This window comes from Trichechus manatus, unplaced genomic scaffold (assembly GCF_000243295.1).
Source record: "Trichechus manatus latirostris isolate Lorelei unplaced genomic scaffold, TriManLat1.0 scaffold00117, whole genome shotgun sequence".
Classification (NCBI taxonomy): domain Eukaryota; kingdom Metazoa; phylum Chordata; class Mammalia; order Sirenia; family Trichechidae; genus Trichechus; species Trichechus manatus.
In genome coordinates, this window is record NW_004444053.1 from 3,122,159 (window position 1) to 3,146,263 (window position 24,105).

Sequence of the window (24,105 nt, forward strand, 5' to 3'; positions counted from 1 at the left end):
CAAGAGGACATAACCATAATATCTATGCACCCAATGTCAGAGCTCCAAAAGACATAAAAGAAACCCTAACAGCAATAAATGCATACATCAAAAAGGGCCAAAATTAATATCTTAAACCTACAATTTGAATAAATAGGAAAAAAGCACCAAAAGAAACCAATAGCTGTCAGAAAAAGGATATAATAAAGATTAAAGCAGAAATAGATGAAACAGAAAAACAATCAACAAGACTAGAAGCTGATTCTTTGAAAGGACCAATAAAATCGACAAACCACTGGGCAAACTGACAAAAGAAAAAAAGGAGAAGATACAAATAACTCAAATAAGAAATGAGATGGATGACAACACAAAAGAACCAGCTGAAACTGTAAGGATCGTAACAGAATACTATGAAAAGTTATACTCCAATAAATTTGAAAACCTAGAGGAAATGGACAAATCCCTAGAAACACACTACTTATCTAAACTAAGGTAGAAAATCTGAAGAGACCCATAACAAAAGAAGAAATTAAAGAAGTCATAAAAAAAACTACCAACAACAACAAAATAAAGCCCTGGCCCAGACAGTTTCACGAGAATTCTAACTATCACTAACTGACACCAATACTACTCAAAGTATTCCAGAATATAGAAAAGGAAGGAATACTCCCAAATTTATTCTACGAAGCCAGCATAACCCTCATACCAAAACCAGGCAAAGACACCACTAAAAAAAGAAAATTATAGACTAGTATCCCTTGTGAACACTGACATAAAAATTCCCAACAAAATTCTAGCCAATAGAATCCAACAGTATACAAAAATAATAATGATAATAATACATTATTACCAAGTGGGATTCATACCAGGTATGCAAGGATGGTTAACATTAGAAAATCAATCAATGTAATCCACCACATAAACAAAACATAGGAAAAGAGTCACATGATCATCTCAATCAATGCACAAAAGGCATTTTAAAAAGCCAACATCCATTCCTGATAAAAACTCTGACCAAAATAGGAATAGAGGGGAAATTTCTCAATATAATTAACAGCATACACACAAAACTAACAGCCAGCATTATACTCAATGGAGAGAGACTGAAAGCATTCCCCCTGAGAACGGGAACAAGACAAGGACATCCTTTAACACCACTCTTATTCAGCATTGTACTGGAAGTCCTGGCCAGAGCAGTAATGCAAAAAAGGAAAATATAGGGCATCAGAATGGGTAAGGAAGAAGTAAAACTATCCCCACTGGCAGATGATATTATCCTATACATAGGAAATCCCAGAGAATCCACAAGAAAGCTACTGGAATTAATAGAAGGATTCAGCAAAGTGGCAGGGTACAAGATCAACATACAAAAATCAGTCAGATTCCTCTACACGAACAAAAAGAACTCTGAAAAGGAAATCAGGAAAACATTACCATTTATAATGGCCCCACAAAAGATAAAATACTTAGGAATAAACCTAACTAGGGATGTGTCATGGATTGAATTGTGTTCCCCAAAAAAGTGTATCAATTTGGCCAGGCCATGATTCCCAATACTGTGTGATTGTCCACCATTATGTCCTCTGAGGTAAATCCTACCTCTATGATGTTAATGAGGTGGGATAGGTGGCAGTTATGTTAATGAGCTATGTCTCTTTTGAGATACAAAAGAGAGAAGCGAGTAGAGAGACAGGGGGATCTCATACCACCAAGAAAGTAGTTCCAGGAGCAAAGTGCATCCTTTGGACCCAGGGTCCCTGCACTGAGAAGCTCCGAGCCCAGAGGAAGATTGATGAGAAGGACCTTCTTCCAGAGCCGACAGAGAGAGAAAGCCTTCCCCTAGAGATGATGCCCTGAATTTAGACCTCTAGCCTACTTTACTGTGAGGAAATAAATTTCTCTTTGTTAAAGCCATTCACTTGTGGTATTTCTGTTATAGCAGCACTAGGTTACTAAGACAGGATGTGAAAGACTTAAACAAAGAAAACTACAAACACTACTGCAAGCAACCAAAAGACACCTTCATCAATGGAAAAACATACATGCTCATGGATAGGAAGACTCAATATTGTGAAAATGTCCATAGTATCCAAAGCAATCTATAGATACAATGTAATCCCCATCCAAATTTCAACATTCTTTAATGAGATGGAAAAACTAATCATCAACTTTATATGGAAAGGAAAGAGCCCCAGATAAGCAAAGCAGTATTGAAGAAAAGGAATAAAGTAGGAGGCCTCATACTACGTGATCTCAGAACCTACTCTACAAACACGGTAGTCAAAACAACCTGGTACTGGTATGACAGACACTTAGACCAGTGGAACAGAACTGAAAACTCAGAAATAAATCCATCCTCCTATGGACACCTAATCTTTGACAAAGGGTCGAATTCCATTAAATGGGGAAGAAATAGTCTCTTAAACAAATGGTGCAGGCAAAACTGGATATCCATTTGCAGAAAATGAAACAGGATCTATTCCTCATCCCATACACAAAGACTAACTCAAAATGAATCAATGACCTAAATGTAAAATCTAAAACTATAAAGTTCATGAAAGAAAACACAGGGACAATGCTAGGGGCACTTATTTATGGCATAAACAGAATATCAAGCATAACTAAAAACAGACAAACTCCAGGAGACAAACTAGGTAACTGGGACCTCCTAAAAATTAAACACTGATGCTCATCGAAAGTCTTTTCCAAGAGAGTGAAAAGAAGACCTACAAACTGGGGATAAAATCTTTGGCAACAATGTATCTGATAAAAGTTTACTTCCTAAAACATACAGAAAACTTCAACAACTCAACAACAAAAAGGTAAGCAACCCAATCACAAAATGGGCAAAGGTATGGACAGACACTTCACCAAAGAGGACATTCAGGCAGCCAACAAATTCATGAAAAAATGCTCATGATCACTAGAGAGATGCAAATCAAAACCACAATGAGATATCATCTCAGCCCTGCAAGAATGGCACTGATCAATAATTCAGGAAACAATAAATGCTGGTGAGGTTGTGGGGAGACTGGAACTCTCATACACTGTTGGTTGGAATATAAAATGGTACAACCACTATGGAAAACAATATGGAGCTTTCTTAAAAAGCTAGAAGTAGAAATACCATACTATCCAGCAATCCCACTCCTAGGAATATATTCTAGATAAATAAGAGCCATCACACAAATAGACATATGCACACCCATGTTCATTGCAACATTATCCACAATAGCAAAAATATGGAAACAACCTAAGTGCCCATCAACAGACGAATGAATAAACAAATTATGGTATATACACATGATGTAATACTATGTAATGATAAAGAACTTGATGAATCTGCGAAACATCTCACAACGTGGGTGAATCTGTAGGGCATTACACTGAGTGAATTAAGTCAATCACAAAAGGACAAATATTGTATGAGACCACTATTATAAAAACTCAAGGAAAGGCTTACACACAGAAAGAAATAATCTTTGATGGTTACAAGGGATAGGAGAGTTGGGGAGTGAAAATCCCTAACTAGATAGTAGACAAATGTTAACTTTGGGAAAGGGAAAGACAATACACAATACAGGAAAAGTCAGCACAACTTGATCAAGGCAACGGAAGACACTTAGAGGAAAACACACACACACACACAAGAGGCAACCACAGTAAATACTATAGCATATACAACCCTACAACAACAGTAAAAACAAATAATAACTTACAAGCAGATACATGTGCTAAATAGGGGAAGGAAGGAGTACAGGAGTATACTCATGTACATATATAGGTTAGGCTGTAGATATATTTACATACATACTTGTATGTATACCATATATACTCATATATACAAAAGAGCACAAAGGGGACACAGTCTTAGCAGCTTCCTAGATACATCCAAACACCTTGAGGGATCAAGTTCCTCGGGCTGAGGGCTGGGGACCATGGTCTCAGGGGACATCTAGGTAAACTGGCATAACATAATTTATAAAGAAAACGTTCTACATCCTACTTTGGCGAATAGCATTTAGGGTTTTAAGAGCTTGCGAGCAGCCATCTAAGACACATCTCTTGTCTGGAGCAAAGGAGAATGAAGAAAACCAAAGACACAAGGAAAATGTTAGTCCAAAGTACCAACGGACCACATGAACCACAGCCTCCACCAGCCTGAGCCCAGAAGAACTAGATGTTGCCCAACTACTACCACCGACCACTCTGGCAGGGATCACAACAGACTGTCCTGAACAGAGCGGGAGAAAAATGTAGAACAAAATTCAAATTCACAAAAAATACCAGACTTACTGGTCTGAAAGAGACTGGAGAGACCCCTAAGACTATGGCCCCTGGACACGCTGCTAACTCAGAAATGAAGCTACTCCTGAATCTACCTTTCAGCCAAAGATTTGACAGGTGTATAAAACAAACAATAACACACGTGAAGAATGTGTTTCTTAGTTCAGTCAAAAGCAGATGCAAAGGCAGGAAAGGGCAGGAAAACTGGACAAATGGAAATGGGGAACCCGGGGTGGAAAGGAGGAGAGTGCTGGCATACTGCAGGATTGCAACCAATGTCATGAAGCAATTTCTGTATAAATTTTTGAATGAGAAACTAATTTGCTCTGTAAACTTTCACCTAAAGCACAATAAATTTTTTTTTTTTAAATTGTGAGATGCAGAGAAATCAATGCTTACAGAAAAGAATTATGGCTTTAAATGCTTATGTGAGAAAAACAGAAAGATTTGAAATCAAGGATCTAAGTTTCTGAAGAGGCTAGAAGATGGGCAAATTAATCAAAGTATTTAGATGAAAGAAAATAATAAAGGTAAAATTGTGAAAAGATTTTAAAATGAACATAATAAAGTTAACAAAGCCAAAAGTTGTTCATTGAAAAAAAAAGCAAAATTGATCAAGAAAAAAGAAAGTACAAATTAACAAATATTACAAATGAGGGAATGTCACTACAGACTCTATAAACATAAAATAGAAAAATAAGAGACCATTACTTTAAAACATTACACCAATAACTCTGACAATTTAGATGAAATGGACAAATTCTTTGAAAAAGACAATTTACCAAAATTCACACAAGATAAAATAGAAAACTGGAATGCCCTACATCTTTTAAAGAAACTTCATTTATAACTATAAACCTCTACACAAAGGAAACTTGAGGCCCAGGTGGTTTTACAGGTGAATTCCATCAAACATTTAAACAAGAATTAATACCACTCTTACTTTTTTTTAAAAAAAAGTTTATTGTGATAAAATATATGTAATGGAAGTTTGCCATTTTAACCATTTTTAAGTGTAGAATTCAGTGGCATTAATTACAGTCACCATGTTGTACAATCATCCTCATTATCCATTTCCAAAAGTTTTACATCACCCCAACAGAAGTTCAGTACCCTTTCAGCAATAACTCCCATTCTCTCTTCCTCTCGGCCTCTAGTAACCACTAATAAAACTTTTTTCTCTATGCATTTACCTATTTTAGGTATTTCATGTAAGTGAGATTATACACTATCTGTCTTCTTGTGTCTGACTTACTTCGCTCAGTATAATGTTTTCAAGGCTCATTCATGTCCTAGCACATACCAGAATTTCATTTTCTTTATAGCTAAATAATGTTCAGCCATATGTATACACTACATTTTGTTTATCCATTAATCTGTTGATGGACACTTGGGTTATTTCCACCTTTTGGCTACTGTGAATAATGCTGCAATAAACATTGGTGTATACATATCTGTTTGAGTCGCTGCTTTCAAGTCTCTTGGACATATACCTAAGGAGTTGGAAAATTTACATCTAATTCCAAAACCTATTTTAAATCTACACGAATCAAAGTGTGGTATTAGCATGAGGATAAAAAAAATAGATCAATGGAACATTATACTGAGCCCAGAAATGGAACAACCCATATATGGTCATTTGAGTTTTCACAAAGGCCTGAAGGCAATTCAATGGAAAAAGGAAAATCTTTTCAACAATGATGCTAGAATAACTGGATAAACACGGGAAAAAATGCATCTCAACTCCTACAAAACAAAAATAAATTTGATCATGGGATCTAAACATAAAAGATAAAACATAAAAGACGAAAACAAAGGAAAATATCTTCAAACCTTGGAGTAGGCAAATATTTTCTGAGAAATAACACCAAAAGCAGTAACCATAAGAGGAATAAATGATAAAATGAATTTCAATAAAATTAAAAACTTCTGCTCAACGAAAGATATTGTCAAGAAAATGAAAACTGGGAGAATATATGCACAATACATATATCTGACAATAGATTAATATCTAGAATATATAAAGAACTCATACAACTCAATAATAAAAAGGCAAGCAACAATTTAAAATGGGCAAAGTACTTGGATAGACATTTCTTGGGCCAATAAGCACATGAAAATGTGCTCAGTATCATTAGTCACTATGGAAATGGTGATTAAAGCCACACTGAAATACTATTTCACACCCACTAGAATAGCTAAAATTAAAATGACTAACTACAACAAACATTGGGAAGGATGTAGGGCAACCAGAACTTTTATACACTGCTCACGAATAGTGTAAAGAGTACAATTACTTTTGAAAACCAGCAGTTCCTTATAAAGTTAAACATATGTTTTCCCTGTGATGCTGCAAACATGCCCACAAACACACTTGTACAAGAATATGTATAACAGCTTTATTCATAAGGGCTCAAAATGGCAAACAACTATCTATCAATAGGAGAATGAATAAACAATTTATGGTATAGTAATATAAATACCTGAAATTCATCAATAAAAAAGAATTTACTACGATATATGCAACAATATGGAGCCCTGGTGGCAGAGTGGTTAAGAGCTCGGCTACTAACCGAAAGGTCGGCAATTGGAATCTACCAGGCGCTCCTTAGAAACCCTATGGGGCAGTTCTGCTCTGTCCTACAGGGTCGCTGTGAGTCGGAATTGACTTGATGGCAACGGGTTTGGTTTTGGTTTTTTATATGCAACAATATGGATGAATCTCAATAATATCATGTTGATCAAAATAAGCCAGACCAAAGACTATATACTGTGTGATTCCATTTATATGTTTTCAAGAATAGTTAAAACTATGGTATAGAAATCATAACTGTGGTTGCCCATAAGGGGGTGGAAATTGACTGGAAGTGGACAAAATGGAAATTTCTGGAGTGACAGAAATGTCCTAAATCTTGACTGTGGTACTGTTTACATAGGTGTATACATTTGTCAAAAGTCACTGAGTTATACATGTAAGATCCATACATTACACTGCATATAAATGTTATCTCAATAAAACAATTTTTTAAAAGTAAACAGTAAAAAACTGATCTAATTAAAATTCTTTGAAATGCTACTTATAAGAAAAATGTATATAATTAAGTTTATATAGACGCAATCTAAGAATTGGCAAAGATACAGCAGCAGATTGTATAAATGAAAAGCAAGTAAAGCAAGGAGTAGGCATTCTATTTATGTAGCTTTGTAATAATGAAAACTCTCAAGCCCTATTTTGGAATAATTTGGCCCCAGAACACAAGTGCTGTGACCCAAGCTCTGGCCTAACCCATAGTACAATACAGTGGAACTACTGGAACTTATTAAACCTACGCATCCTCTCTACGTGTCTCTTTCATTCCCACTGTCTTGCTGTGAAGATTATGCTTAATCTCAGTGTGTTCCTCAATTTTTGTGTTTGTCCTTCCATCAGGTCAGGGGAGTTCCATTTCATCAGGGCACTCGAATGCCAGGAGATCAGGAAGTGCCATATTGTGCAAATTAATTTAATCAAGATATATAAGCAAGGGTAAAAGACAGCAAGCATCAGGAATGCTTTCAGCCTACCTAAATCCACTTGATACACCATTTATGACAGCTCTGATACTAGTAAGAAAGAACTAAAGAGAGTGGGACTTTCAACCTTACTTTTCTTCATATTACATAGAGTAAAGATGTCTGCTCTGGACATGAACTTTGTGAAGGCTGCCACATAAGGTGGAAGAGGGAAAAGGGAGTAAATTGAGTTGTTTGACTTCCAGAAAAAGGAACTGTCCAACAATTTTTTAGTAGAATAAAAGAAGTAAGAGAAGAAAGAGGTAGCATAAACAATAATAAAGATCTCAAAATTTCTCACTCCCAAAAATGAAATAGGCAAAAATATCACTTTTTAGAATCTGTTCTTTTATAAACAAAACTAAATTCAAATATGGTAGCCAGGGTTACTCAACAGGTTATATATGTTGGTCTAAAATCTACAGGAAGAAGGCAGAAAACACTGAACACTGGAAATTTCTTGTGTGTGTGTGTGTGTGTGTGTGTGTGTGTGTGTGCATGTCTGCATGTGTGTGTACTACAAGCCATTAGTTTCACATGCATTCTCTTTTTTAAAATACTGACCTTAAATAAATGACCCAATTTTTCCCTTTTCTATTTTGATCAGAAATGTCTATATTTTTATGAGTCAATAATTTACACACCTCTGCAAATAACATTTATATATACATCCAGGTGTACTGACCTATATAACACATATACAGATACAGGTATGCATGTGTGTATATGTATATATGTATACACACACACATACATACACTACATAGACAGCATTTATTAGTATCATTGAATAAGAGATAGAAAGTTTATAACAAATATGGAATGGAATTTTTAGCTATTTCTCCTAAAATGGCAATAAAAATTTCATCACCTAAAAGCTTTTTTTTCATCCAGTGTAAAATAGGTCATTCCACAATCTATATATTCTGAAGATACTTTCTGGGAACTATGACTCACATTGTATACTATGTCCCACAGAAATAATCAACAAAATACACTTATCATCCCAACATAGTTAAGTCCGATTACTTAACCGTCAAATTATATTATAGCTCAGCTTCAGTATAGAGACAAAATTCATAAAAGTACTTCAGAATACTATTAGTTTAAGACACAATTTCTCATGAAAATCCATTTTTGAGACAGCCTTGAAATGCTGCTAAAGGAAAAAGAAAAAAAAATTCATGTCATGTCTACTTAAATAAAAGTTTTTGAAATAAAGTATGCTCAGTATGGCTCATGCTTTTAGAGAATACAATTCAAGATTGCTATAGACCATCCACAAACAGAACACAAGGTGTGCATTTATTTTTACAAATGCTCCATAAGAATATTATGTAAGGTTGAATGTCATGAGGCCTGAATGCCCATCACATTCTGGGAAGCTATCAGTAGTACAGTCACAGCTGTGTTCTCCTTGGTCACTGACTGAAACATAAGGTCCTTTTGCCTTCTACACTCTCAATCACTACAGTGCTGTGCTTCTGCCCAACCCAATCCTCCTTCCTCAATTAATCTTTCTAGTTTGTTCTCTGTAATTCTCATTCAATGATTTAAAAATTCCCAAACATCCTCTATCGTCCTGAGCCTCCTAGCCTTAAACCTTGATCTATCCAAACCCTGATCTCCCCCAAGGCACAGCTGCTTCTCTCAAATAGAGTCTGGTCTTTCAGCCTCAGAGGTCAGGAGAAGAAATTAATATTTTCTTTACGCTCCCACACTTTTTCAGAACTATGTTCCTCTACTCTCCTAAATAAACCCACCCTCCTTTGATATTTATACCATTTGGCTCTATTTCTCTAGCAAACTACCTTCTGGTCACACTCCATTTAACTGAAGGCTTTGGTACTTGACCAAGTGTCCTCCAACCCAATCCCAAGTAATAATATTAATATCTACATGGATGACTCATCCCATATCCAGCCTCACAGATCTTTGATTTTCCCATCTTTATGACTTCCTGCACTGTACTTGCCACCCACTCCTATAGCCACATCCTCAGCCGCACAAATTGTCCCATCTTTGAAATCACTAATCTTTTCATTATAAATATTTCCAACCCTAATGTGTTTCCTAAACTCTAGATACATTACTCCAATGGATCTTCAACATCTTCACCTCAAATTCAACAAAGTTAAAATTGAAACGATAATTTCCCCCAAATCAGTATCTTCTCCACTACTCCCTGTTTCAATAAATGGCACCATCATACACCAACCTGCTCAGAAACGAAACCTGGTATATTCTTTACATCTCCTTCTCCCTCACACACTAATCTCATCAATTACCAAATTCCCTCAATCAGTACTCCAAACCATACCTCAAATTTCTTACTTCTCTCTCCACTGCTACAATTCTGGCACAAGTCATCATAATCTTCCATTGAGACAACCGCATCTACTTTCTAATTGCTCTCCCCATATCTGCTCTTGCCCCCTCCAATCCATTTGCAGCACCACAGTCAGAGTAATCTTGTGGAAATGCATATCTGATGCATCACTCTTCTGTTTAAATAATTTCATTGGGTTCCCATAAGAGGATAAACTACAAAATCCTTATTATAGTCTCTAAGGATTGCATGATCTGATTCTTGCTCACCTCTCCAGATCATCTTACATGTATGTACTCATCAAGTTCCTTCCTGACTCAGAGCATTCTCCATGTTATCTTGGTCTGGAACAAATTCGTCCAATTTTTTCCTGTTTAACTTCTATTAAATGTCACTGACTCAGAAAAACCTTTCCTGAACTAGCAATATACATTCATTTTCCCTCATTATTTCTCATAGCTCCTTTTTTTTTATAGCATTCATCATCACTATTCATAACTATAAATTTATTTTATAATTATTTATTTTTAAATCCTTATTCCATTAAGCTCTATAAAACAGAGATGGTATTCTTTGCTCAGGACTATATTCCTGTGCTTGGGACAGCATGTGTCATGTAGTAAGTAGTCAATAACTATCTATGGAATATGTGAAAAAATTTTAATTGGCATTTCTTTGACTCTAGCAAGTTTACAGGACTTTCATATACTTATTGGCCATTTGGAGCCCTGGTGGCACAGTAGTTAAAGCATCTGACTGCTAACCAAAAGGTCTGTGGTTTAAATCTACCAGCTGCTCCTTGGAAACACTATGGGGCAGTTCTACTCTGTCCTACAGGGTCGCTATGCATCAGAACCAACTCAACCACAATGGGTTCGGTTTTAGGTTATTGGCCATTTGTATTTGTTTATATATGAACTTCTACTCATATCCTTTAAGGAGCCCTGATGGTGCAATGGTTAAGTGCTTGGCTGCTAACTGGAAGGTCAACAGTTTGAACCCACCAGCGGCTCCACAGGAGAAAAGACCTCACGATCTGCTCCCTTAAAGGTTACAGCCAAGAAAACCCTAGGGGGCAGTTCGACTCTGTCCTATAGGGTCACTATAAGTCAGAATTGACTCAATGACACACAACATTCATATCTTTTTTTTCATACCCATTTTTTTCAATTGGGAAATTGAAAAAATTTGCTTTAATAATATTAACACTAACAAGTATAGCAATAATTTTAAAAATCCTAATTAGCTTTTACTTGAAATATCATCAAATATATGGATGAATTTAAAGGAACTCTTTTACTTTTATATTATTTAATCTACCCATTCAGCAATACTATATTGTTTTCTTTTACCAAAGCCTTCTTTTTAATCCCTTGCAAAGCTGTACTGTATTGTATTCTCCATATAGGTCTTGTGCATTCTTCTTTAGCCCAAAGTATTTTACAAATTCATATTTTGTGAATGAGATCTTTCTTTTATATTTTTCTATGAGGTGATTGCTGGAATATGAATGTAATTTTTTTAATATATTTATAATGTAAAATGGCCACTTTGCTAATACTTACACCTTGTTACCTTTTCTCTTCTTAATAAATTTGATAGCACTCCCAGAATGAAGTTATTTAATACAAATAGGAGACTTGCCATTTTCTGACTAATGAGAATGCCTATGGTGCTTCCCGAGATAGTCTTTATACTACAATTCATATTTTATTGGGAATTTAAGTAATAAATTATGTTAAATGTTAATAAATACCTTTTATATATTTTCAACATAATCATGTATGTCTTCTCTTTTTATCTACCTATTTATGTGATGAATTATATTAATAGATGTTTTTATTGATCCATAATTTTTCTTAAAATAAACCCTACTTGACTATAGTATATTACTCTTTAATTATATAATTGCAGTCAAATTTCTTAATATTTTCCCTTTTAGTTTATGATTTTTGTGTCTTGCATACAAAAGTACTGCCCATCCTAAAATTATAAAAGCTAAACACTTCTACAAATGGCATAATAAACAATGTAAAAATATATATAATATATTGTCAGACTAGGAAAACATATTTACAACTGATATAATCAAAAAAGAATTAAAATTTCTGATATACAATTCAATAAGAAAATAAAACCGAAAAAAAGAGAAAAGACTGTAAACAGAAAATTTACAGAAGAATATACACACATGCTCAATGTTAGGCAGGGTGCTTGTGAACATTCACTTACACACACTGTTGAAGGAAGTATAAATTTCTATAATCATTTGGGAGGGTAATTTGGCACATTTAACCAAAAACTTTACTTTGAACACTCAATAAGTCAGAAATTCCACTCTTAAACTCTCCTATAGAATACTGATATTCTCCTATAGAACAAAGATACTCACTAAACCATTATTTTTAATAGCACAATATTGGAACCAATCTAAATATCCACAAATGGAGACTGGTTTAATAAATTGTTACCTCTAAAAAATTAGATAACATGCAGTCATTTGAAAGAAAAGGATAGATCTGAACGTTAATGCCCTTCAAAGATGTCCATGATGGAGTAAATGGAAAAAAGCAAGTTGAATAATAAATTTGTGGCATCCTCTCATTCTTGTGGGAGAAAAATGTGTCTAATCACATAAATATTTAAATATAAATAAGATCTGGAAAGATTTGCACCTATTATAAGTGATGAAGCCCTGGTTGCACAGTGGTTCAGAGCTCAGTGCTAACAAAAGGTCAGCAGTTCAAATCCACCAGTCGCTCCTTGGAAACCCTATGGGGTGGTTCTACTCTGTCCTATAGGGTTGGAATTGACTGGACAGCAATCAGTTTCATTTACTAAAAGTGATTATCGTTGGGAGATGAGACTGAAAGGACTGAGAACTGGCTTCTCAATTTTTATTTATATACTTGTTATGGACTGAATTGTGCCCCCCAAAAATACATGTTGTAAATCCTAACCTCTATGCCTATAGTTATAATCCCATTTGAGAATGGGTTATATTTGGTATGTTGATGAGGTAGGATTAGCATAGGGTGTATTTTGAGTCAATTTCTTTTAAAGAGATATAAAAAGAGATTAAACAAGCAAGCTAGGAAGCAGAGATGGGGGAAAAGAGATGCCAAGCCACATGAAGATGACCCAGGAGCAGAAGCTTAAAAAAGACAGACAAGGACCTTCCACCAGAGCCAACAGAGACAGCAAGCCTACCTCTACAGCTGGCACCCTGAATTCAGACTTCTAGCACACTAAACTATGAGAAAATAAATTTTTGTTTGTTAAAGCCACTGACTTGCGGTATTTCTGTTATAGCAGCCCTAGATGACTAAGAAAATACTTTTTTTAAGTAGTAAGGTTATGGATGATTTTTTACTTTCTCTTGGATTTTCTATATGTTTCAAATTTGGTTTCAAATTTTTTATTATTATTAAATAATTTGTTGTCTTTAATTTCCTAGCTTTATGTAGGGTTTCTATATTTCTACTCTTAAGTGAGATCAGTTTGGCTATCTTTGTCCTATTTGAATATCAAAGTTATACTATCTTGAAATGAATTGGTAGCTTTCCATTTTTTTCTATACTATGAAAATTTAAATGAAATAGAAATCATTTGATTTTTTCAAGACTTTCTAGAACTTAATTGTAAAGTCATCTACATGTTGTATCTTCTGCAGGGGTAGTTCTTGATAATTTTTGCTGCTTCTTCCACAGGCTGTTGGTCTGATATTCAGACAACCTTCTGAAAATAAATGCAGCTTTCATATCTGTATGAAATTATTTTTCATAGAGAGGTTCTACTTACTCTACTGTTCATGTCTTCTATTTCCTTTGCTTGCTGAATTCTCCTCATTTCTAGGACCTGCTCTCTTTTCTTTTGCAACCATGCTTTAAATACCATGTCATTCTCCTTTTTCTTTTCTTTCTGTTCTTCTATTTTCCGTTGTTCTTCCTAGTAGAAAAAAATATTTAAAAAAATTAATGAAACATTAATAATATTGTATATGACTTATCAAAGTAGAGAGATATATTTTGAGATCTGAAATTAGGATTCTCTTCCTCTAAAATTTTCTATCTAAAAATTGGGCCTCCTTATAAAATTGAGCCTCTAATTCACTTAGGGAAAAAAAAAAATGAAGATTTTCTTGATAAATTAAACTGTAGAGATAAAATCTGCAATGACATACACACATAATACATACATGCTGTTTAGGAATACCTTGGATCTCTCCTTCACTTCCTAGTTTACTTTGGCACTAACTCCTCAAATTACAGTTATGAAAAAGGAAAAAAAAAAACCCACCACTCTAGAAGCACCAAATAGTGTCAACTGAACCACTATCACTGTCTTTAAATAATTTTATATTATTGTTAAATTTATTAAGTGTGATAATGGCATTGTGGCTGTGAAAGAAAATTCTATCATCATTTAGAGATGCATACTGAACTATACAACTGAGACATGATATGCTGTCTGAAGCCCTGGTGGCACAGTGGTTAAGAGCTCGGCCGCTAAACAAAAAGGGCAACAATTCAAATCCACTAGCCGCTCCTTGGAAACCCTACGGGGCAGTTCTACTCTGTCCCATGGGGTCACTATGAATTGAAATTAATTTAACAGCAACGAGTTTATGCTATCTAGGATTCACTTTAAAAATACTTCAGCCAAAAAGGAGGCAGAGATGAAGTAAATATGCCAAAATCTTGATGACTGTTGAATTTGGGTGATGGGAATACAGGACTTTTATGTACTTTTAGGTGTGTTTAAAATTTTTTATAAAATACATAAAAATATTTTTCAAGTAGGTCATGCTCATAAAGTAGTATTCTTATTATCAGAAAAATATGCAGACACAAGTATTTAGAACAAAAGGTATTTTTTATTGTGAATTATTCAGTTAATATTATAAAACATAAATACTTAAATATGAAGTATCGGTTACATAGAGCTATAAAATAGTTACTGGGAGTGAAGCAGCCTGGAGGAGTGGAAATATTCCCAAGCTAGAAGTCAGGAGATCTGAATAACAATCCTACAGTGATCATACTGTCAATTTGGGCAAGCTTTGCCTCAGTATTCACATCTGTAAAATAGAGTTATATTAACAAATTCTTAAGTTTTCCAATACAAAAATTTTACTAATTAAATGAGCTGAATTATACTAGTCCAGACTTAAATATTCTTAAAATAATGGAATTCAAAGTGCTTTTCCTACATTTGGACAAAATAGCAAGTCCTTCTAACTCCTTCTTTGAAAAATAGGGAAGAAAAAATTCTACCAAATTAAGGACATAAAGTATATATTTTAAAAGATTTATATACCATTTTCTGAGCCCTGAAGGGGCTTACACTGTATAAAATGTGAATTTATTAAAGATTAAATTTTACATTTATTTATACATTTCCTTTTTACAAAGAGGATCTTGAATACCTTGCATAAATACACATGATCAGATGATTATCTTTCCAGAGGGAATATCTAGGTATATACACAAAGTATCAGCGCTGCAGTTACCAAGGAGACACTGAAATGATGCATTCTGAATGGAGATACAATGTCGCAGCCCAGCCCAGCAAATATTTAGCTGGGCATAAGAAGAGAAAGCCTTCCACTGAAACCAACTTAAAAATGTTAAAAGCCTTATCATTTAAAAACCACTGCTTAGCAAGCACATAAGTAAAGGGAAATTTTGTTATGAGGATCCTGTCATGGATTGAATTGTGTCCCCCAAAAATGTCTGTCAACTTGGCTAGGTCATGATTCCCAGGATTGTATGATTGTCTACCATTTTGTCATCTGATGTGATTCCCCTATGTGTTGTAAATCCTATCACTATGATGTAATAAAACAGATTAGCAGCAGTTATATTGATGAGATCTACAAGATTAGACAGTGTCTTAAGCCAATCTCTTTTGAGATATAAAAGAGAGAAGCAAGCAGAGAGACAGGGGGAACTCATACCACCAAGAAAGCAGTGCCAGGAGCACAGCACATCCTTTGGACCTGAGGTTCCTGTGCTGAGATTCTCCCAGACCAAGGGAAGACTGATGACAAGGACCTTCCTCCAGAGCTGACAGAGAGAAAGCCTTCCCCTGGAGGTGACACCCTGAGTTTGGACTTGTAGTCTACTAGACTGTGAGAGAATAAACTTCTCTTTGTTACAGCCATCCACTTGTGGTATTTCTGTTATAGCAGCACTAGATGACTAAGAGAGATCTTGACATGAGAAAAGTATACTCCGCAACACAGAGACCCCAGAAAAGAGGATCAAAATGAAAACAGAACTACTCACCAGTCACACTAGTTAAGATTATCATCAGTTCATTAGTGAGAAGGCACTAAAATTTATATAAAACCCTCTATATGACTTTTTTAGAAATGCGCACACACGTGCGTACAGCAAACATTATATAGTTGAGTCATTCTAAACAAATTCTTTTGTATTGTCATAAAGTTATGAGCTAACAGATCGTTTTAAGTACACCTATTCCTTACTTATCGACTATATCATTATCCAACATCTCTCATTTATGACAATAGAAAAAATCTACTATCTATTTTACACGTTAATGACGTACGTCTGGCAGTAATGAGTGCTGAGGTGTGAGGCAAGAGTAACGCTGGCTGTGATGGCTAAGGCTATGTGCCAACTTGGCTGGGCCATGATTCCCAGTGGTTTGGCAGGTATGTAATGATGTAATTTTGCAGTTATACAATAATGTAATTTTGCAGTTATGTAATGAAATGAATGTCAGAAGAGACTCTGAAACTTGCTCTTGAACATCAAGTAGTTAAAGTAAAAGGAAGCAATGATGAAGTAAAAGAGTTGAAGAGAAGATTTCAAAGGACGGCTCGGGAAGACAAAGTGAAGTATTATAATGACATGTGCAAAGACCTGGAAATAGAAAACAAAAAGGGAAGAACACACTCGGCATTTCTCAAGCTGAAAGAACTGAAGAAAAAATTCAAGCCTCAAGTTGCAATACTGAAGGCTTCTAAGGGAAAAATATTAAGAGATGCCAGAAACATCAAAAGAAGATGGAATACACAGAGTCACTATACCAAAAAGAATTGGCTGACAATCATTTCAAGAGGTATCATACGATCAGGAACCAATGGTACTGAAGGAAGAAGTCCAACCTGCAAAAACGGTACTGGCAAAAAACAAGCCTCCAGGAATTGACAGAATACCAATTGAGATGTTTCAACAAACGGGTACAGCATTGCAAGCACTCACTCATCTATGCCAAGAAATCTGGAAGACAGCTACCTGGCCAACTGACTGAAAGAGATCCATATTTATGCCTATTCTCAAGAAAGGTGATCCAACTGAATGCAGAAATTATCGAACAATATCATTAGTATCACACACAAGTAAAATTTTGCTGACAATCATTCAAAAGTGGTTGCAGCAGTATATCAACAGGTAACTGCCAAAAATTCAAGCCGATTCAGAAGAGGATGTGGGATCAAGGATATCACTGCTGATGTCAGATGGATCCTGGCTGAAAGCAGAGAATACCAGAATTTTACCTGTGTTTTATTGACTATGCAAAGGCATTCGACTGTGTGGATCATAACAAATTGTGAATATCACTGCAAAGAATGGGAATTCCAGAACACTTAATTGTGCTCATGAGGAACCTGTACATAGATCAAGAGACAGTCGTTCAAACAAAATAAGGGGATACTGCGTGGTTTGAAGTCAGGAAAGGTGTGCGTCAGGGTTGTATCCTTACACCATACCTATTCAATCTGTATGCTGAGCAAAAAATCTGAGAAGCTGGACTCTACGAAGAAAAACAGGGCATCAGGATCGGTGGAAGACTCATTAACAACCTGTAATATGAAGATGACACAAACCTTGCTCACTGAAAGTGAACAGGATTTGAAACACTTATTGATGAAGATCAAAGACCATGGCCTTCAAGATGGATTACGCCTCAACATAAAGAAAACAAAAATCTTCACAACCGGACCAATAAGCAACATCATGATAAATGTAGAAAACACTGAAGTTGTCAAGGGATTTCATTTTACTTGGATCTACAATCGACACCCATGGAAGCAGCAGTCAAGAAATCAAAAGACGCATCGCATTGGGCAAATCTGCTGCAAAAGACCTCTTTAAAGTGTTGAAAAGCAAAGATGTCACCTTGAAGACTAAGGTGCACCTGGACCAAGCCAGGGTGTTTTCCATTGCCTCATATGCATGCGAAAGCTGGACAATGAATAAGGAAGACTGAAGAAGAATTGACCACTTTGAGTTGTGGTGTTGGCGAAGAATACTGAATATACCATGGACTGCCAAAAGAACAAACGATCTGTCCTGGAAGAAGTACAACCAGAATGCTCCTTAGAAGCTAAGATGGTGAGACTACATCTCACATACTTTGGACATGTTATCAGGAGGGATTAGTCCCTGGAGAAGGACATCATGCTTGGTAAAGTAGAAGGTGAGCGAAAAAGAGGAAGACCCTCAAGGAGATGAACTGACACAATGGCTGCAACAATGTGATCAAGCATAATAATGGTTGTGAGGATGTCACAGGACCAGGTAGTGTTTTGTTCTGTTGCACACAGGGCGGCTATGAGTCAGAACCAACTTGACAGCACCTAACAACAACAACAATGATGTAGTCATCCTCCATTTTCACATAACACCAATTTTCACATAATGACCTGGTCTTTGGAATCTAAACATGTCAATAAATGAGGAGTGGGTGCATTGTTACATACTTGAACCAAGTTAACAGTCTGACTGTTAGAGTTCAGATTTTAGTGGTCAAGTGAGCAAAACTCTATAAGCATGCAACCTTTCACACATTTCTGCCTGGGTGTCCCATGGGCTACACATTCTTACAAGTTTGTTTTTCATCTTTTTATGTAATGTGAATTTGTGATTTAAATGCCAGAAATTTCCCTGAAACCTCATTAGATGGAAAATACACCATTTTTCAGTGAATGCCAAGATAACTGGAATTTTTATTCCAACTCTGCTACTAATAAGATGAATGACTTTGTTATTTAACCTTTCTAGACTAAAGTTTTCTCATCTGTAAAATGATCTTTGGATCCATTCTAATTGCAAAATTCTGTTAACCTTTGATTCTGCTGAAACTTTGTGTGATGGTTAAGGTTGTGTGTCAAGTTGTCTGTACCATGATTCTCAGGGGTTTGGCAGTTATGGAATGATGTAATTTGGCAGTTATATAATGAAGTAGTCATCCTCCATAATGTGATCTGATGTGATTAGCCAATCAATGTTAAGGGGAGTTTACTCTGGGGTGTGGCCTACATCCAATACATATATGGACGTTCTGGAAAAGCTCACTCGCTCTGTATCCTGCATCTGGCTCGTCATCATCTGACATCCAGTTCTTGGGACTTGAGCCAGCAGCCTGCCATCTTACCTGCTGATGTTGAGATTCATCAGCCTCCGCAGCCTGTGAGAAAGCAGCCTGCTGTCTGACCTGCCCATCTTAGGTTCATCAGCCACCACAGCTACATGAGTCAGGAGAACCCTCCAGCATGACACCTGAGCCACAGGCTTGGGACTTGACAACCTCTACAACTGCGTGAGCCATTTCCTTGAGATAACTCTCTCTCTGTACATATATATATATATACACACACACACACAAACCAAAAAAACCAAACCAGTTGTCGCTGAGTCTAACTCATAGCGACCCTATTTGACAGAGTAGAACTGCCCCATATGGTTTCTAAGGAGTGCCTGGTGGATTCAAACTGCCAACCTTTTGGTTAGCAGCCATAGCTCTTAACCACTATGCCACCAGGGATTCCATACACACACACACACACACACACACACAAGCGCGCGCGCACATTTCACTGGTTTTGTTTCTCTAGAGAACTCAGCCTAAGAAACATTATATTTACAGTTAAGGCATTTTGTATGTTTAATAAAAACAATTAGGTATCTAGTAAAACAGAAAATTCAGGCACTAACTTAGTAATTTAGAGAAAACGCACCACTTTAAGTACTTGGAATTATCAATTATAAAATACCTTGAGTTTCATTTAAGAGCAAAAAAATGACAACAAAAAGAAAACCCACAAAAAATTAATTTGGGATTCTATATGGCATTTCAGAAATATTTCATTAAAGTTATTAGGCTTTATTCTTAATCTAAAACTAAATCAAGGAATTGTAGGCATGGAAGATACATAACACATGCATACGTATGTGCATATACACACACATACATAACAGAATTATAATGCAAGTCTACAGTCTACTTGTTGGCTCCTAACCTCCAACAACTCTGCGCCTTCATTTTTCCACCTGGCATCTGAGTTTCACCAATTTCATATAAAGGTGACTTTCAGCAGTCACTTAACTTCTCTGAGCCTCACCTTTCAAATGAAGGGTTTACATAAAATCATCACTGAGATCTCTAGCTCTAACACAGGTCATTCTTACTATGCTTTGTGTTACTTGCAAGGACAAATCAAGGTAATCACGATTGTTTGTTGCATAAACACATTCTTAACACTTAATCACTTACTCTGATAACAGAAAATAAAGCAAACAAGCAAAAATCTCCAATACTTAGGGCAGGGCCAAGACAGCGGAGTAGTCAGATGCTTCCTGTGGTTCCTCTTACAACAAAGACCCGAGAAAACAAGTGAATCGATTATATATGACAATCTAGGAGCCCAGAATATCAAAGGTGAAGCTGAGGAGTCAGACTGAGTGGCAGGGGTAGGATGAGATGGTTTGGAAACAGTGAGGAGTTGCCAGACCTGGCCCGGTGGGGGCCGGCACCCTATAACCAAGATTAGCTAGCATGTGCGGTGGGGCAGGCGGTGGCTTTCGGGAGCATTTTCAACATTGGGGGAAACCAACTGGCAGGGAGTCTACTCAGGCCTCCGGGGCTGGTGGAGGGTGGCGCTTGGTCGGCAGGCGATGGGTGCGTGCGTCTGGCTCACTGCATGGATAGGAAGGTGCCCCATTTGGGAGGAGCCTCTCTCCCATTTGCCTGCCTCCTCCCCTCTCTGCACCAGGTTCTGGGCCGGCTTCAGCATAGCCATGTTCCCTGGGCTGGAAGTAGGTCCCGTCAGATGCCCTGAGCCATTCTCCTGGCCTTGGAGAGGGAACAAATTAACAAAGAGGAAAAAATAATCTGCCAACTCCCCTAAGCCAGGAACTCAGGGCAGGCACAGCTTATTTGCCTAGGCATAGACATAAGGGGTCCATGGACTTTGAATACCTTTCATCCCTGCATAGACCTGTGTGGGCCCATTTCAACAGCGTAGGCCCTCATTAGCACAACAGGGTATATACCTGAAGTCTAACTTCAACTGTATCAGCTATAAGGTGGAGTGGCAGGTTCGTGACATTTGACATTGCTCTGCCCACTAAGCAGGGTCCTCACCTACCAACATCAGGGGCCTGAGGACTGGTGGCTCCACCCACACCACCTAGCCATCTGCGACAGGGATCCAAGAATAAGTGGTACCTCCCAGTCCTTACAGTCAACAGCATTAGGTGCTCATCATCTGGCTGTAAAACCCACCCACCTACACAATTTAGGGAACAGGGATATGCTTTCCTCCCAGACACTCAGGGGCAGCCGTCAGCCCCCTCCCTTGCACAGTGTATGACATCCTACTGCAGTCAGATACCTGTGCCTACTCCAATAACCCCTCCTCATCTAGGACTGTAGGTGAGAGCCTGCACCATACACTTGGTGACCAACTACCTGGACACCTGATCTGAATCCATATAAGAAAAGTAAACAGACACGTGGGCTCACATACCTAGTAACAGATCTAACCACCTGGTGACAGGACGTTAGAGCTTCAAAGGCACCAATAATCAAACTAGCTCACACGAGCAGCCTATTTGGGCATATCAAAATAAAACAAAACAAGAAGCTAGGACACAGTAAGCAAACATAAAATAAATAAATATAAGAACTTACTGATGGCTTGCAGACAACAGTCAATATCAAATCACATAAAGAGGCAGACTATGATGGCTTCAGCAAGCTCACAAAACAAAGAATCAAGAAATCTTCCAGAAGAAGAGAACTTCTTAGAATTACTGGAGGTAGAATATAAAAGATTAATATTCAGAACTCTTCAAGAGATCAGGAAGGAGATCAGGCAAAATGCAGAAAAAGCCAAGAAACACACAGACAAAGCAATAGAGAAACTTAAGAAGATTAGAGAAGAGCATAATGATAAATGTAACAGGCTGCAAGAATCCATTGAGACAGCAAACAGAAATCCAGAAGATTAATAATAAAATTTCAGAATTAGACAACTCAATAGAAAGTCATAGAAGCAGAATTGAGGCAACAGAAGTCAGAATTAGTGACACGGAAGATAAAGCACTTGCCACAAACTTATTTGAGGAAAAACAGATAAAAGGATTTAAAAAAATGAAGAAACCCTAAGAATTATGTGGGATTCTATCTAGAGGAATAACCTACAAATGATTGGAGTACCAGAACAGGGGATAACAGAAAATACAGAGAAAACTGTTGAAGATTTGTTGGCAGAAAACTTCCCTGATATCATAAAAGATAAGAAGATATGTATCCAAGATGCTCATCAAACACCACATAAGGTAGATACAAAAAGAAAGTCACCAAGACATATTATAATCAAACTTGCCAAAACCAAAGATAAAGAATTTTAAGAGTGCCTAGGGATAAAAGAAAAATCATCCACAAAGGAGAGTCGATAAGTCTAAGCTCAGACTACTCAGCAGAAACCACACAGGCAAGAAGGCAATTGGATGACATATATAAAGACTTGAAGGAAAAAAAAACTGTCAGCCAAGAATTATATATCCAGCAAAACTGTCTCTCAAATATGATGGCGAAATTAGGGCATTTCCAGATAAACAGAAGTTTAGGGAATTTGCAAAAAACAAACCAAAATTACAAGAAATACTAAAGGGAGTCCTCCGGTTAGAAAATCAATAACATCAGACAACAACCCAAGACTAGAACACAGGACAGAGCAACCGGATATCAATCCAGATAGGGAAGTCACAAAAATAAATCAAAGCTACTATATATGGAAAACCCAAAAGACGCCATGAGAAAACTACTGAAACTAATAGAAAGATTCACCAGAGTAGCAGGATACAAGATAAACACACAAAATCAGTTCTATTTCTATACACCAACAAAGAGAATGACGAAAAGGAAATCAGGAAATGAATACCATTTATAACACCCCTAAAAAAATAAAATACTTAGGAATAAATCTAACCAGGGATATAAAAGAACTATACAAAGAAAACTACAAAACACTACTGCAAGGAACCAAAAGAGATCTACATAAATGGAAAAACATACCACGCTCATGGATAGGTATACTCAACATTGTGAAAATGACAATTCTACCCAAAGCAATCTACAAATACAATGCAATCCTGATCTAAATACAAACAGCAGTCTTTAAAAAGATGGAAAAAATAATTATTAACTTTACATGAAAAGGGAAGAGGTCTTGGATAAGTAAAGCATTATTCAGGAGGAAGAATAAAGTAGGAGGACTCCCACTACCTGACTTCAGAAACTACTACACAGCTGCAGTAGTCAAAACAGCCTGGTACCACTACAAAGACAGATACATTAGCCAACGGAACAGAATCGAGAACCCAGAAGTAAATCCATCCACCTACAGTCACCTGATCTATGACAAGGGACCAAAGTCCATCAAATGGGGAAAAGATAGTCTTTTTAACAAATGGTGTTGGCAAAACTGGATATCCATCTGCAAAACAACGAAACAGGACCCATACCTCACAACATACACAAAAACTAATTCAAAATATATCAAAGACCTAAGTTTAAAATAAAAAAATATAAAGATCATAGAAGGAAAAATAGGATCAACACTAGAGACCCTAATACACGGCATTAACAGGATACCAAGGATAACAACATACAAACTGCAGAAGATAAGCTAGATA

The 24,105-nt window shown here is 36.5% G+C and overlaps 1 protein-coding gene across 2 annotated transcripts in view; it reads right to left on the bottom strand.

The window, feature by feature from the left end:
* CCDC181 (coiled-coil domain containing 181) overlaps positions 1 to 24,105 on the bottom strand; it is a 51,337-nt gene that overhangs the window by 12,117 nt on the left and 15,115 nt on the right. For both annotated transcript variants that reach the window (XM_004384092.2, XM_012557757.1), the window contains exon 3: positions 13,949 to 14,095. In XM_004384092.2, the coding sequence (XP_004384149.1) occupies positions 13,949 to 14,095 (147 nt within the window). The remainder of the gene's footprint in view (positions 1 to 13,948; positions 14,096 to 24,105) is intronic.